Source organism: Zalophus californianus, chromosome 7 (genome assembly GCF_009762305.2).
Source record: "Zalophus californianus isolate mZalCal1 chromosome 7, mZalCal1.pri.v2, whole genome shotgun sequence".
NCBI classification, from domain to species: domain Eukaryota; kingdom Metazoa; phylum Chordata; class Mammalia; order Carnivora; family Otariidae; genus Zalophus; species Zalophus californianus.
Genome location: NC_045601.1, coordinates 97,248,834 through 97,265,460, shown reverse-complemented (window position 1 = coordinate 97,265,460; position 16,627 = coordinate 97,248,834). Strand labels below are relative to the sequence as shown.

Sequence of the window (16,627 nt, the reverse complement as noted above, 5' to 3'; positions counted from 1 at the left end):
GTAAATGGGGTACAGATGGGAAATCAAACCGGTGTGTGACTGGGCATGATTTAGAGCAACTGTTATTGATATGACAGATCCTAGCAGGCAACCTCATGAAAGCTTGGATTTTAGTTGCAGTGCAAGTAGGTGAAATGAGTAATTGTGTTTTTGACTTTCCAATTTCCTACATCTTGCCAGTGGTTATTGCAGCCATAATTTGGGCCATGTGTAATCCAGAGAGGTTTCTGATTTAAGAATCTAGATTTTTTTTGGAGGCAAGCAATATTCAATGTAGTTCATCTATGTATAAGATTTTATGTATTTATTTTATGGTGATGGATGTTTTTTGCATGATATAAAATATTATACATTTTTAACTTTGAAGGAATGACAAGGGTCTATTTTTAACACTTACATTATCTTGGGCAAACATTGAAATTCTTGATTAATGTTTAACTACAAGAAGTATACTCAGGTCAAGTAAAGGATCTGTTTCAGGATTCAGGCTGAGTTGTCTTGATAATTAGAATTCCAGCTCCAAGGAGAAGCCCCAAAGCCAAGGGTATTGGCTATAACAGAAAGTGGTAGCCCCATCTGACGTCTAGAAAATGTGGACTGGATATAAGATCTTAATCTTTTCCTATCTTACTACAGAAATTTGGATGGAGAAACAGTATTTTTCTCAAAGAGAAGTGAACCCAGGACTTGCTTTCACTAGGAATCACACAGTTTGGGAAGGTCCTCGATTCAAGAGAGCCATTTTCAAAGGGCAATACTGTAGACGTTTTGGTTGTTGTGAAGACAGAGATGATGACTGTGCCACTCACTTCTATGAGGCAAATGCATTATGTTACTGCGATAAATTCTGTGAAAGGGAAAATTCTGATTGCTGTCCTGATTACAAGTCATTTTGCCGTGAAGAGAAAGAATGGCCTCCTCACACAAAGCCTTGGGATCCAGAAGGTAGGCTTTGGGACTATGTTTAAGTGAGTGCCTGGTTCATTGCAAGATCTGTCAAACTTTCTTTTCCTCTCCTCCCTTCTTACCTTCCTTCCTTCCTTTCTTAAGAGGAGGTGAAAAATGAATATTATGATTAAATAAATTGCCTTGGATTGTTAAAGTGCTTTGCTTTAGATGCAAGATACCTGCATTATACTAGAACCTTCAAAAAAGTTCTGGTGTGATGGCCAGGAATGCCGGTCTGGATCCTGTTGTGAATACTGACTCAGTGTATATAAGGGTTACTTAAAACTCTTTCTTTCTTTGTAAAATGTTTTGACAACAGGACTCTTAAGCTCTTTTGAGTGTAACCTCTTAGGGCATCTCATCAGTCACAGGCCTGATCATCTGCAGACTTGTCTAACATTTTGCTTATTATGTCATATGACTAAGGGACCTCCTAGCATTAGAACTTGTGGTATAGCAATGCCATTAAAACCAGTGCAAAACCAAAATTAAGTCAGCTAGCTACCTGCCTAAGTAACACCAAATAGATTTTTCATATGCATTTTTGTTTTGTTTCATTTTTCTAATCTGGGATTTTTTTAAACCTTTGAAACAAAGGAAAGCTTCCTATGGAGTAACTGTAAAAGTCAAAGATTGAGTGGATAAGTACAAATAATTCAAAAGGAGAATTATGGTATTTACTACATTGGTCTAATTATAGGAGAATGGTTCTAGATTCTGAGCAGTCAATACATCTAAGATTTGCAACAAAACACAAAGCAACACTCTTTTGCTGTACTTAAATAAAGCCCTATTTTTTTTTTATTGCCCATCACATCAAATCTCCTCAGCAGAAATGCAGGTTTAATCAGAGCTCTGTAACATACTGTAAATGAGTGATGATGACTAGAAATTTCAGTTGAAGACAATTTAGGATCAACTAGGATTTGGCGTCCTTATTTCAAATTCCAGATCTCATTTCAAAATCCAGATGCCATTGCCTTCATTCTCAATAATGTTACGTTGCTCGTAAAATTGAGGGAATGCCTCTTAAAACATGTATATATTGGGTTAAAATTTCCACAGAACTGTCATTTATCCCAGACCTTTGCCTCTACCAATATACAGCTCAGAAAACATCAAACATTTATTTTATCCTAAAAAGTGGCAGATCCTTTACTAAGAATGGAGAATCTAGTCATTCGTCAAAAAATTTTCATTGAATATCTTCACTATGCCAGGCATTGTACTTAGTGCTGGGGTAACAATGGGGAAGAAAGACAAGATCGTACTCTCTTTGAAGTGACAGTCAAGTTGCCAGGGAGAAGGTAAGATATTTAACAAAGTCATTGTGTTGTTGCAATTTGTGATAAATTCTAGGAAGGAAACACTTAGGGTGCTGTAAGAGAATATCAGAATGTGACATTAATACGTAAAATAGAACATCAGCCTGAAGGGAGTGTCAGCAAGGAGACTCCGTGAGTGAGGAGAAGTGAGCTGACCTGAAGGAGAATTGACAGACATGTGTAGATCCGAGATAGAGGAGCTTGGCCTGGTCCAGGAACTGGAATGTGGCTGACATTTCTGGAGAGTAATGTTTAGTGGAGGGCTTGGAGGCGTGGGGGGGGCATGAAATTAGGTTGGACGGGTGAGGAGAGGTCAGATATAGGCTATATTAAGGATTTGAGTGCTCGTTTCGGCAGCACATATACTAAAAAAAAGGATTTGAGATTTTATTCTGTTACGAGGACTTATTGAAAGATGTTAAGTAGGAATAGGGTTGGTTTCATGGGTGTTGAGTCTCAATATTACATATAAGCTGTAGTGCTTTTGATACACTACAATGCATTTGAGCTTTTCTTATTGGAGACATAGTTCATTTAGAAAAGTAATTGCTACTTCTTCAATGTCCCTTTTTCCTTGAGAGCTAGAATTTTGCTGTGACTTTAATTTAGGGTCATGTTTTAGGTAGAACTTATGTTCCAGGTATAGTTTTTATTCCATTCATTATGAAGGGAAGCAATTAATCATTTTATTTAGTAGCAAAAAGTTCACATTAGACTATAATTGCTCTTATGAAGGTAATGTTTTCTTTTGTTCTATCTTGTGAAAGTAGCTGGTCAAAAGAAAATAGCACTACACAATATTAAAAATCGTGCAAAATTAAAAACACAATCATTATTTATACCAAATTTTGCATGTATAATCTGACTTTCTTCTGAGATGCTAAGTTGTTCATTCACTGATCTTCTAAACATTATTTTTCAGTTATCTAATTATATGGTATTATCTAGTTCTTTATACTGCAACTGTCCCGAGATCTTTTTAAACCAGTGACTTAACACTATGTACACCATCTTAAAGGTTATAAAAATAAATATGTACCTTTTATATAAACTGGAAGTTGGACAAAACTGGTAAATAACTTCCTTCTATGTATGTGTTTTTTTCCACTCCATCTCTGATGGTAACTTCTAGTAATTGGAGGATTTCAATGTCAGATACTGAAAGCAAGTAATAGAGTTCAAAAGAGAACCAGAATGGATTTTCCAGACAAATCTTTTGGTGTAGCAGATTTTAAGGGAATAGTCTAGTATACGATCTGTGTCAACAGACCAAGGTTAATTTAATTATGCAGAACTTTTTATGTTCACATTGGTAAAAAATGTGTGTAAGCCACTGACACATTTGAATTAGGTAAGGGTTATTCACTCCTTCACAACCTCCTTAACCACATTATAATGAAGATAAGTCACAGTCCAAATTCTGCCATACACACTGATAGTTACAAAAATATATATTGGTAGGGAGACATACACCAATTCAATAACCTGTGTAAGCATCATGAAGTCTCAAGTCCCTGTCCTTTAGAGGTTCCCACATCTATCTTGCTTGAGTAATTTATTGGAGGCACATGTGATAATAACACAGAGGTAGAATTCTGTTACCTGTGCAGTGGGCATCAGGGAATGAGAATGCCTACTACCCAGTGGCTGGGACACAGAACTTTCTAGAGATCAATCCTAGGGCATCAGGCTTATGAAGAAAGGCTTTTGACCTTAAGAGAAACATAAACTGTTGGCTGTAAGAGTGGGAGTATGGGGCATGACATTTAAATAGTTTAGCTAATATATATAAATTGAATACTATTAATTTAACCAATAAGAGCTGATTACTTATATCCATTATGTTGATTAACAAGCCACTAACTTTACCAATTAAAGCCCATTTCTGACGTTCATTATACTGGTAGTCTAGTGTTTATCCAAAGATGGATAATGGAAGCATTTGCAGCCACTGTCCTGGAGTCTGGCCTTTCAGAATGACTGCTACTGACCACCTCTGGAATGTGGATTCCTGATCCAAGCAAGTAACTGTCTTCCTAAAGTGAAGTTTAGAACAGCACAGATATTATAAAGCATTATGATGAAGTATTAAAATAAATTACAGACATCATATTACTATCTTTTTTAAAAAAAATCAATGGGCCAGCTATTTCACTCTCCAAATACCTGATTTGCCTTATCTTGTATTAATGGCTGTTAAGTTGTAAAATCCTATTAATTTCAACAGCCAATATCTTTTTTTTCTTTTGTTGAGATGCTCTATGGGTAACCATTTTGATTAACTCACTCTGAGGTGCTTCATACACATTTCACTGAGAAAATAAAGCCACCAGGAATTCTCTCATCTCCATCATTGTAATTTTCAACCTCTCTCCCTCTGGGTTATTCTTACACTCTTGAGCTCTGAATCCTGTCCTCTCTTGTCTTTTTAATCTTCACCATTACAACTGTCTCTCTCTTTTTTCTCTCTCCTCCCTCCTCCTCTCCCTCTCTCCCTCTCTTTCTTTCCTAAAGCTTCATTTCTCCCCCTTCTTTCCTGGATCAGCGATCAATTTACAAAATATGTTTTTTCTAGCTCCCAAGTTTGAAAAAGCCCTCCCTTGGCCTTAACCAGCATGAGTCTCATTCCGCCACCCCCCCCCCCCCTTTTTTTCCTTTGGTAAAATAACTAAAAGAAACATTTGCTTCCTGACTTCCAAGTCTTTCATCAACCCATTCCTATAGGATGTCACTCCTTGCTACTTTGCCAAAATCCCTCTTGGCAGGGTCAGTGACTTTCCTATCACCAAATGCAATATTCAGATGTCTGTTCTCCTTTTTTTGACCTCTCATTGGTACTCTACATAGTTGACCATCTCCGTTTATGAAATACTTTCTTCTCTTGCTTCAAAGGCTCTACTCTCTCCTGAATTTCCTACTTCCTCACAGGCAACTCTTTCCCTTTCCTCTTCTGAACGTCTACTGGCTGGAGTGTTTTAAGCTCAGTCTTGGCCCTCTTTCTCTCACCTGTATACAGTCTCTCAAATGGATTGTTATTTAGTCTCAAGGCTTTCCTTTTAAATGTATGTTACTGTCTCTCAAATTTTTTCTCCAGCCTTGACTTAACTCTGGACTTCCATAAACTACTCTACTTGACATTCTCCACTAGGATGTCTCACCTAGATTTAATCTAAATCTAAAATATGAGAGCAGACCTCTTGATTCCTTGCCAACAAGCCTGTTCCTTATTTCAGTGATAGATTCGCTGCCCCTCTATGGCTCAAGCCAAAATCCCAGTGAGACATGCTTAATTCCACTTTCTCCTTATTCCCCAAACTCAGTCCAAGAAAAGTTCATTGCTTAAACTCCAAATTACATCCAACCACTGCTCTCCCTCCTCACTATTGTTATGCAAATCCTTCATTCCCCAGGCAGCCCCACCCCATTCAGCCCTGGGTAAGTGATGAGGGCAGACATTTTCAGTAAGGTCTTATAGGTTACCATAAGAAGTTGGGTTTAAAAGGGGCACATGCACCCCAATGTTCATAGCACCAATGTCCACAATAGCCAAACTGTGGAAGGAGCCAAGATGCCCTTCAACAGATGAATGGGTAAAGAAGATGTGGTCCATATATACAATGGAATATTACTCAGCCTTCAGAAAGGATGAATATCCACCATTTGCATTGACATGAATGGAACTGGAGGGGATTATGCTAAGTGAAATAAGTCAAGAAGAGAAAGTCAATTATCATATGGTTTCACTTATTTGTGGAACATAAGGAATATCATGGTGGACATTAGGAGAAGGAAGGGAAAAATGAAGGGGGGGAGATCAGAGGGGGAGACGAACCATGAGAGATTATGGACTCCGAGAAACAAACTGAGGGTTTCAGAGGGGAGGGGGGTGGGGGGGATGGGTTAGCCTGGTGATGGGTATTAAGGAGGGCATGTATAACACTGGGTGTTATACGCAAATAATGAATCATGGAACACTACATCAAAAACTAATGAAGTACAGTATGGTGACTAACATAAGAAGAAGTTGGGTTTTATTCTAAATTTGATGGGAAATAACTTGAGGATTTTAAGCAGGTAGTGACACAATAGATATTTTAAAAGTCCCCTCTAAATGCTGAGTAGGGAAATGAGGGATACATTGGAACCAGGCAGGAGTATAGAAAAGGATTGGACTGTCTCTATATAATGTAGAAGTTGACACTCCACTTTTTCAGCCCCTTGACAAGGCTCAGATGAACTGATTATGGCTTTCATTAAAGAGGGCATATGATATGATGTGCACTGGGTATTATACCCAACTAATGAATCGTTGAACATAGTATCAAAAACTAATGATGTACTATATGTTGGATAATTGAATTTAAGTTAAAAAAAGAGGCCACCTTTCAAGTGAGATTACAATAAACATACTTTCTCATAGTAAACTCTGACTTGTTATTAAGGAAGTATGACCAAGAAAGGGAACTTTTGCTAACACTAGATTTAGTACTGCTGATTTGGGGTAGGCCTGGTGATAACATTCTCTTGACTTCAAAATTATTAGCTAGAGTACAGGTCAGAGAAGGGACTTTTTTTTTTTCCCTTAAGACTTTTGTGATTTCTGTTTCCTTTATCTACGTAACTGGTATGTTGGACAAGGAATACGTATGAGGTATGATTAAAAATCAGCTTTGGTTTTGACCTCTCCCCTGTCCTTTAAAACTAGTCAGAGAAGTACTTTCCTTGACTATGAAAAGTTGAGTTGTTGCATGAATTTTCTGTCACCCTTAGGTCATAAAAATTTGAGGGTTTCTTTAAGTTCTATAGTGGAAGTTCATTTATTTCAAGTCTCTAATACTGAGTAGTGATTAAAACTCTGGACTTGTTTTAAAGTTAAATCTTTCCCCTCCCTGAATTTGCTACATCTAGAAGCTTGTGGTCCAGGGGAAAGGTGGTTTTTGCTTCTCTTCCCATGATTGTGGGATGTTAAAAATCCTGGGAAAGAGATAAATAGATGCAAATGCGTAGAGATTTTAGATTCATTAAGCAACATATTGAACTGTAAAAACAGTACATGATGAAGAGTGGCAGCTGTGAAGTTTTTATGAAACCATTATTTGAAAAATCAGAGGAGAGCAAATTCCCTAAGTGGCTTTTGTGACATTGTGGCTAGGAGTTAAACCAAGTCCCTTGGAATGATTTCTAAACATGTACATTTTTCCCTATGATTATGTGAATAAAAAGGATTCATTTTGTTTGAATAGAGACCATTGAAGTGATCTATCAATTACCTGTTTCTATCAAAGTTTTCACATGACAAAGTCAACAGTAAAGGTAGTAAATTTTACCTTTGCTAAGTCAGAGTGAATTTTAAATTTGTGTGAATTATATTTTTGAAAAGGATTTCTTTTGTAAACAGAGTACTGTTTTCACCATATCTTATTGACGGTTTTCATATAATGATAATACACCATTGGTCTCTTTTAAGTAGTTTATATAATCTGGTAAACTAGTTAACAGCTAGTTTCAGTTAATTGAGAAACATTTGGATTTGGAACACAAATGGCTATAATCTTATTGGTTTCATGAATTTTTCTCCTGATCCAAATTCTGAAGAAAAAAATAGAATTTGTCTTTAAGAGGTGAATTCAATGAGATAGCTTCACATTTTGGTCCAAAACTTTGAGCTCCTTACTCCTGTCATATACAATTAGTCATATTCACTTCTGCCACTTGATTAGATTTTTTAAATGAGAAAAGCCATAAATTTATCCAAACACTGTCTTATTGCTCACCCATTTAAACACATAAATTATTTTTTCAGTGTGGTTAGTGATTAATTCTGTGGTAATCAAGTTTTCATGCTTTACAAATCCTCTGTTGGAACATAATATGCAGTTTTAAAGATAAAAGCTCATGGAATAAGCTTAGAAAAATTCCGTACATAAACCTTGACACAAACCAGATGTGGATTTTCATCACAGTGGCACCAAATATTTTTGCATATTTGAGAAACTAAACAGAATTTTAGGTTACTTGTGATGTTAATGCACTTTATTATTCAATTTAGAATTTTCATTTGTTTACATGTTATGTTGACAGGTTGCCTCAGAGATGGTCAACCTTATGAAGAAGGATCAGTAATTAAAGAAAACTGCAACTCCTGGTAATGAATTTAAGTGGCACAGAACTGAATTCTACTGTCTGTGTATGTTTTCTTCAAATAAAAGTAGTATTGTGAAAGAAAACATATATATAAATACAGATAGAATCCTGTCATAGGATATTGCATAGCTGTAGCTTTATATAAGCATCTTTGATGAATGTTGACATATCTAATCCTGGATATATCTTTTAATGCTATAGCGTGGTGTTCATGATGGTGGCCTTCATCATACAGCAGGCCTACATGAAATATACCTCTTAATTGTAAGCATTCAACAGGCAAGATATACTACAGGCAAATGGTGTTTCTTTGATCATGGTAGCTATATATAAAAACAGACTGCCTTCAAATGGTTATCCTGCAGAAAGTTTCCAAATACAAATACACTGAATCTACTGTCTAAATTTTCTCATGTTTTCAAACTTCAGTGACTGTGTGGTCATTTCATTTATTAATTGCCTAGAGGAGAAGTTAAGAGCATATTGAGTGGTAGCTAATGCTTATGTTATTATTTTATTTTTGCCAAGAATCAAATAGGTATATGGCTATCATGAATCAAAAATATGTTTTATGCCTTAACAGTGTGAAATTCTGGTTGCTAATTTTGTAAATGTACTTCATAAAGGCTAGGCCACTTTTGTAATTTCTACATCTTTGCAGCACATGCTCAGGACAGCAATGGAAATGTTCCCAGCTTGTCTGCCTTGTTCAACCAGAAATAATTGAACGTGTCAATAAAGGAGACTATGGGTGAGAAAAATCTTACTTTATAGACATTTTTGGCAGTCCCAGTTAGTTTTCAGGCTTCAAACAATGTATTTCCTATCATTTACTTCTAAAAATGGCCATATTTCAAAAGAAAGAATGGGAGAGAAATGGGAAGAGAAGTAGAAAGACATGTAAAATAGGAATGCATTGAGGTAAATATTAAATAATTAAAAATTAAAATGCACAAAGAAATATAGAACAGGGTCTTAAACCATCTCGGTAGGAGCAGTGTTATGGTGTGAGTCAGGGGAGGGAGCTTTAGTTTGCATAAAGATTTAGGCAAAATTAGGAAGTAGGCAAAATTGATTTTTTTCATATGAACCATCTTTCTTCCTCTGCTGTTGCCCTGACCCAGCCAATCAGTTATCATGGGAGAATCAAACCTAACAGGTTAGTATTTAATCTTGATGATTCCCCAAATAGCCAGTCCATCTAGACAATTTCACTGACATGACCTATGTAGCCAATTTCACTTAGAGTTGAATCAAAAAACAGGCTGAGGCACATTACTTTGCTAATAAACTAAATACAGGGCTGATTGACACTTAAACATGGGAAATAATGGTTTGATGCTCTCTGACAGATTAATAAATTAGGTGGCTTCTCCAAACACATAGAGGGAATTATGATGTCAGTGCTAACATGGGTTTTCTTTACTGAACTGAAAGGAAGAGGGATAGCCCGCCTGGTTATCTGCCTCAGGATTTCTCCATTGCCATTGATCGATTCTCTGTATACCCTTGGTAACATTTTCCACATTCTGGAAAAGATTTCACATAAGAAGATCTATTATCAAGTAACTATAAAAGTGATGTAATGCTGAAGTGCATTTTAAAAAATTAAAAGTAGCACTTGCTTCCACATAGAAGACCATAAGACAGATATTTTACAACACAGTGGGGACACTAAATGTCCCCAAAGTATTTTCTAGGAAGACATGAAATTGAGAAAGTTATATATTTTGCACATTAATATTCTTAAACCATGCTCAATTCCTGTGTATGTATACATGTTTAGCCAATATTTTGGGTGATAATATGATATTTTAAGTATTTCTAGGGAAAATACATTATAATTTTCTGTGGCTAAGTAATAATTAAATCATTAAAAGAACATCAGAGTATGTGTCATCATAAGAAATTATCTGAATCAGGTTCTTAAAATAATTCAAATGCTTGACCTATGGAGTACATATGTCCAAGAAGCCCTCAGCAGCCTGCTTGTCCACTGTCCCAGAACCCACGGGAAACCACAGTTGAAGGCGACGTGGAAAGTACACATAAGAATACAGAAGCTGGTAGGAATGTTGTCTTCCTTGGAAGGATTTTCTTGCCATCGTTTGTTCACTGTGAGATTACTCCTGGACGAGTTAAGAGGCACAGGTTTTGCCTTTCTAACACTGATGACCTTAAAAGGACAAAAAGCAAGGGATATTTCGAGGAAAAGGAAACATCCTTTGCCCAAAGGAAAAAAAGTTAAGTAAAAGAGACAAGCTTATGAAGAAACAGAGTGAAACTAAAATTATTTACTGGAGGACAAAAAGGCAAGGGGAGGCCTTGAATTTAAAAGACAGTTCTGACTCTCAGATATATTCTGGTCCTGATGTTCAAATTGTTTTCATGTGTGAAAATAGAAGCATATCCTTCAATACTTACTAAGTGCTTTTTAAAATAGCCTACATGCAAATATATACAGTCTTTGCTTTAAGACATTTATTTTTCTCATCTTGGTGGTGTTTTAGATCCAAGTCTTTCTTCATTCTACATAAGCTACTTCAGTACATATTTATTCTCTGTGTTACTTTTCAACACAACCAATTAATATTAACAAAACGTATGTTTCTCTTGTGGCACTGCTGAGGATAGAAATAAATAATTTCTGTCTTACAGGAATTTACAATCTAGCTGAGGAGTCAACATGTCATCCCTTTGTGAAAGGATTTCTGATGATAGGGCCGTATGTAAGCGCCAAATTAGTAGCAAGTAATAATGTTAGTGGAACAAAGAGAGATAGATAACTGTTTCAGTTATCTGCTGTGGGGCAGCAAACCACTCCAGAATTTAATAACTTAAAACCATAAGCTTTTCAATGGTTTACTTCAGTAACTTGGGATAGACTTACCTGAAGCTGTTTTCCTGATCTCTCTTGGGGTTATTCAGATGTCTATAGATGTCTGGAGACTCAGCTGGAGCTGAATTGTCTAAGGTGGCGTCATTCCCATGCCCAGTGATTGGTGCTGGTTTTGGTGGGCCCACGTGTCTCCAGCAGGCTAGCCTTAGCCTCTTCATATAGTGTGAGTGTTCTAAGAGGGCATGAGGGAGAGCTGTAAAGGGCCTCCCTGTAGGCCTAAGCTTGAAAGACACACAGCAACAATTCTCCTGCCTTTTATTGGGTGAAGCAAGTCACTAGCCCTACCCACATTCAAAGGTTGGGGAAATAGAATTCCACCTCTTGGTGCCAAGAGCCACAAATAATTTGTGGCCATTTTTAATCTGTCACATCTCTAAACTTGATTTTTTTTATGAACTCAAAACCTGGTCTATTGGATAAGTTGGCCTTGATTTTTTTCACCGGTTTCTCAAATCAACATACCCCAAACCAAATGGGTTAACCTTTTCAACCTGCCCTTGGTGAATGGCCTTTCCCTCTGCTTTGTTAGCCAAGCCAGAAAATCGGAAATTAGTTTTGATTCTTATCTCGTCTTCTCTCTCAGTCACTAGTCTCTTATAATTTCCACATTCATAGTTTCTTTCAGATATTTATTTTTTCTACATCTCTGCTATATTCTAGTGTATTTCTTTATCAAGCCTCATTTGAGATGACCTGATTTTTCTCTGTTTCCAATCTGCATCCAATTTATACTTTCATGGTTATCCCTCTAAATCAAGGCTCTGACTCTGCTGTTCATGTTCTTAAAAATCCTCAGTGATACTCCATTGCTTGTAGAATATCTTTATACTCCTTAGCATACATAACACTCTGGCCCAAATGCTTCTTTACCACCTCATTTCTTATGCTCTTTCCAGCTTCTGTCTCCCTCGGCCCTCTCATGGGTTCGGCATTGAACTTACCTGCTCTTCCTTAAATGTGCTACGCAGTTTCAAACCTGCTCCTGAGTTGCCTTTTTAAAAAGAAAAAGAAAAAGAATAATTGTCCTTTTTTTTTTTTTACATCTGTCCACCAAACTTATTCTCATCCTTCCAGACTGAGCACGAAAGTCACTTTCTGTAACGAAATTATGCCAACTACTTTGGGCAGAGTTATATTTGAGTTCTTTACTCTGCTCATACCCTGACCTACTGCTAATAAATGACACACACTGAAGTCATTTCATCTTTGCAGTTTTTTCAGGGTATGAGCTCTGTGAGGGTAGAGAAATTTACTTATTACCATGTTTTAAGAGAGAATATGATAAATGAAGACTGTTCAGTAAGTGCCAAATTGGATTAAAGGGAACGTTATGAGTCTAGATGAAAGAGGATGGTTTAGAATGGTAGTCCTTTTATACTTTTTTGAGCATAAGTCACAGTAAAACATACATTTAACTTTGTGACTTAGTATACACACATATGTGCACATGAATATGTGTACAAATACATGCTACACACACACACCTACATATATAAAAACAGTACTCACTCTCACTACATACAATAAATTCAAATATTTCCCATTATTTTTCCTGTATTCTATTTATTTCTTAAAATATTGATCCCTGCTCACTAAATTGAGGGATTAATTAAATGACCACAAATGTATCTGAATGTTTGAAAACTACTAATGTAGGGCACCAAAAACATACTTCACTGATGTCATGGTTTTTGCCTAAGGCTGGTCCTAATGGTCTCTTACATATGCTGCAATATCTAATATCATCAGAGGTTTCCTTGGGTGATGGAGATTGTATTCCTAAAATTGTGGCTCCAAGTTGCTTAAGGTTTTAGGACCTAACAGATTCTTAGAAAAGAAAACATGAAATTGCTAGGCATATTATTGAAAATCAAGCTGTATCTTCCATCATTCATGAGAGTCTATCACATTATAAGCAGTTTTGGTAATTAACACAACAGGATTAAGTTTATATTTGACTTAAGTACTGAAGACATATGGTCCTTAAGTTGTAAATAATTCAAACAAGCAATGATTAAATCACTTTCGTCTTTCTCATCTTCTCTCATCTCTTCAGAAATTTTTCGTTGGATTTAAATGTCAGTGTTAGATTTTGGAAAACAAAGCTTCTTTTCCTATGTAAGGACACAAACCCTGCCTCTAAAAAATATGTACCTTTTACCATCTAATTTCACATCAGTTGAATTTGTATCATCATTAATAATAACTAAGATTACTGAGCACTTAACACAAAATAACTCTTTAATATATGATAGAATATTCCAGTATTTAAATAAAATATTTCAATATAATTAATTAACACTGATGTAATTTTTTAAAGTATAACTCTTTTATCCTCAGTTTTTCATGGATACTTCCTTTTACATGGTCAAATTCTTTTCAAATCTAAATTATACATAAAACAATTACCCTATTTATAAGTGCATTTCTATACATTCAAGCTTCCTTCTAAAATGCATTTAATGACATTTAAAAGAAACTACATATATTGGCCTTTTGCCAATTAATCCCTTATAATATGTAAAGATTTTATATTCTTCTATTTAGTCTACACTGACATTGCCTTAGGTTCCTCATATAAGTCATTAAAATAATTGAAAGAGACCTAATTTAGGAAGAGTGTCTTATAGGCTTTCCTGTTAAACAATCATGCATTCTTTATATAAAGAATATCTAGCTTACAGGAATAGTTCCAACTTCGTATAATTTCAGAAATATAAACAAACATTATTTATAAAAGTGATATTATATAACCTGTACCAGTTTTTCTCTTTCATTTGTAAGGCAGATGGACAGCCCAGAACTATAGCCAATTCTGGGGAATGACTCTGGAAGAAGGTTTCAAGTACCGTCTTGGCACCCTGCCGCCTAGCCCCATGCTTCTCAGTATGAATGAAATGACAGTAAGTGTTCTCTCTGTCTGACTCAAGCGTGTGTGTGTTTGTACAGGTATGTTTGTATGTGCATTTAAAGAAATTTTAAATAACTAAAATAGTGGGTTTTGAGCTTTCAGAGTTATAATTTTGTTAGATATAAATAAAAAACCTTTACCAAAATGCTTGTTACCTTCCCTAAACGTTTCACGTGAACTTTGAAGTTCACCAGTGTTCATTAGATAAAGTGTCCTGTCTTCACAAACAGTTGTGTTCCTTTACACTGATCATGATTTCATAGAAATTCCTATTTCTGATTATTGGTTGTTCAGTGACCCAATACTCAAACAAATCATTAGTTGTCCTTGTTTTTCTTTTTTAAGTAAACACAGTTATTTTTTGAATTCATCCAAACAGAGTTGTGCTGCCTTTGGGCTACCCATTATCATACGAGGCCAAGAGAAATGCCAGTGATTGCAGATATGCACACTATGGTGATTCGTAAATTTCCTCAAAATTTCCATTACAGGAATACCTTCAAATTTTGCCGGGTGACCTCACAAACTCCTTCATAAAATTGCTGCATTTCCTACACTCTTAAGCTTCGTACCATCGTATTGGCTTTCCCTTTCATTTTTAGGAGATGGTATCATCCCATAATGGGTATCTTGTATAAAGAGGCTTTTATCTCTCCAGTGTCACAGACCTCTAACTCATAGAGCTGCAGTTTAACCACCAGATGTGTGGTGTCCCAGGCACACATACTTCCCAGTTGAGATGTTGACTGTATTCAAGGCCTAGTTCAAATGCCCAAAGCTGAGCGGTGCTCACAGGTGGTGGGAGTGCAGCCTCTTCTCTTTGCAAAGCAGGCTTTGCATCGTGGCTGCCTGGAAGCGCCCAGTGGCTTGGGAGCCAGCAGGGTTGTTGTTTGCCTTTGGATGAGTTGTAAATCCACAGGTTTCTTGTGAAGCATTTAATGTACTTTGCTTTCCAGAGATGTAATCCCCTGAGTTATTATACCAATTCAAATTGCAGTAGAAGGGTTTGCTAAATTATCAGAAAAGATCATAATAGCTGCCATGTATTGAGGAGATGTGTGGTTAAGCGCTCTTATAAGCACTTTTATACCTTATCTCATCTAATTCCCACAGCAGCTTGATGTAGTGGGTACTATAATTATCCACATTTTAAAGACAAGAAAATTGAGATTGAGAGAGGTTAAGTCACACTGAGATTGGGAAAAGCCACCACAGAATTACTTAAAGTGCAGAGCCAGGGCATCTTAGAACATCTCCCAAAAAGAGTCCCTAGAGTTCCAGTAGAATCAGTTAGCTTTGGTCAATGCATGTTCAAAATAGCAAAAAGCAGAGCTAATTTTATGAAATAATCAGCTTGGATGTACTTTTGGATCTTTCCTAGAACCAGTAAGATATAAAAATCTTTAGAGATGTGGCTTGGCTTCATGGTTTTTAGTGACCTAATTATAGGATCAATTGGAAGAATTATTATTTTTTTTGGATGCTTTCTTTTTCGTCTTTATCCCCAACTGGGGAAAAAAAGGAGGAAGAATTATTTAAGAAAATAAATTCACTCCCTTTATAAGGATTGCTCTTTCCCTTTTATTAAGGGCCCAGTCAGCCAAATACCCATTTGGGTGTCTATCTACATTTTCTCTGGATTATTTCTAACCTTTCCTTTTTAGGCTTTAATTTTTGCAACCTGGAATATTTTATATTCTAGAGAATATGAGGTTGTCACTCACCCCAGGATAGAAAAGGAAGTCAAATTCTAATTCGTCATTTATTGGCTGCTAGAGATTTGTTTGCATGGAAGTCTTTGTGGCGATATTTAAATGAAAAATCCTAATGATTGGTACTTTGGGAGAATTAAAATTGCCGAGTGCTATGAATTAGTGTAATATAGTGGCCAGCTTATTCCAGGAAAGCAATAAGGAAAATATGGCTGATCTGTAAGAGTTCCATTACCCACTTATGATGTAAGGCAAGGAAATAGCTTCTTATTTCTAGGGCATAGTTGCTTGAGGACTGAGGGTCTTTCAAAAAGTTTCTGAGTATTAGAGTTGTCCTAATATCTGGAGATATAAGAAAATCAGAAATATAAGACATACTTCCAGGAAGTGAACCGAGTTGAACTAGTTACTACAGAAAGAGGTAAAAAATATGTTAATTTTTAGCCTGGTGACTACATAGAAAATGCCTCAATACATCAACTTGCCTCAGAGTACAGTGATAATGAGTTCTTTTCTTTGTAGGTATGCTTCTGGATAACTTTTTTCTCCTTCCTTTTTTCCAACTTTTTTTTTTTAATACGATTTTCAACATAGGTTGGTCTATGTGTAGAGCTACAGTAGGTAGGCAGTTGCCAAGAGTGGTAATGATTCTGTTGAGGAACTCCACTGCATTCCCATCCCCAAAACA

General features: G+C 36.2%; 1 protein-coding gene across 3 annotated transcripts in view; it reads left to right on the top strand.

The window, feature by feature from the left end:
- The first annotated feature begins 478 nt into the window (after positions 1 to 478).
- TINAG (tubulointerstitial nephritis antigen) overlaps positions 479 to 16,627 on the top strand; it is an 89,512-nt gene continuing 73,363 nt past the window's right edge. For 2 of the 3 annotated variants that reach the window (XM_027602876.2, XM_027602875.2), the window contains exons 1-4: positions 479 to 945; positions 8,355 to 8,418; positions 9,079 to 9,168; positions 14,105 to 14,219. In XM_027602876.2, coding sequence (XP_027458677.1) covers positions 591 to 945; positions 8,355 to 8,418; positions 9,079 to 9,168; positions 14,105 to 14,219 — 624 coding nt within the window. In that variant the 5' untranslated portion in view covers positions 479 to 590. Of the gene's footprint in view, positions 946 to 8,354; positions 8,419 to 9,078; positions 9,169 to 14,100; positions 14,220 to 16,627 lie in introns of all 3 variants that reach the window. The other variant, XM_027602877.2, reaches the window with a different exon arrangement.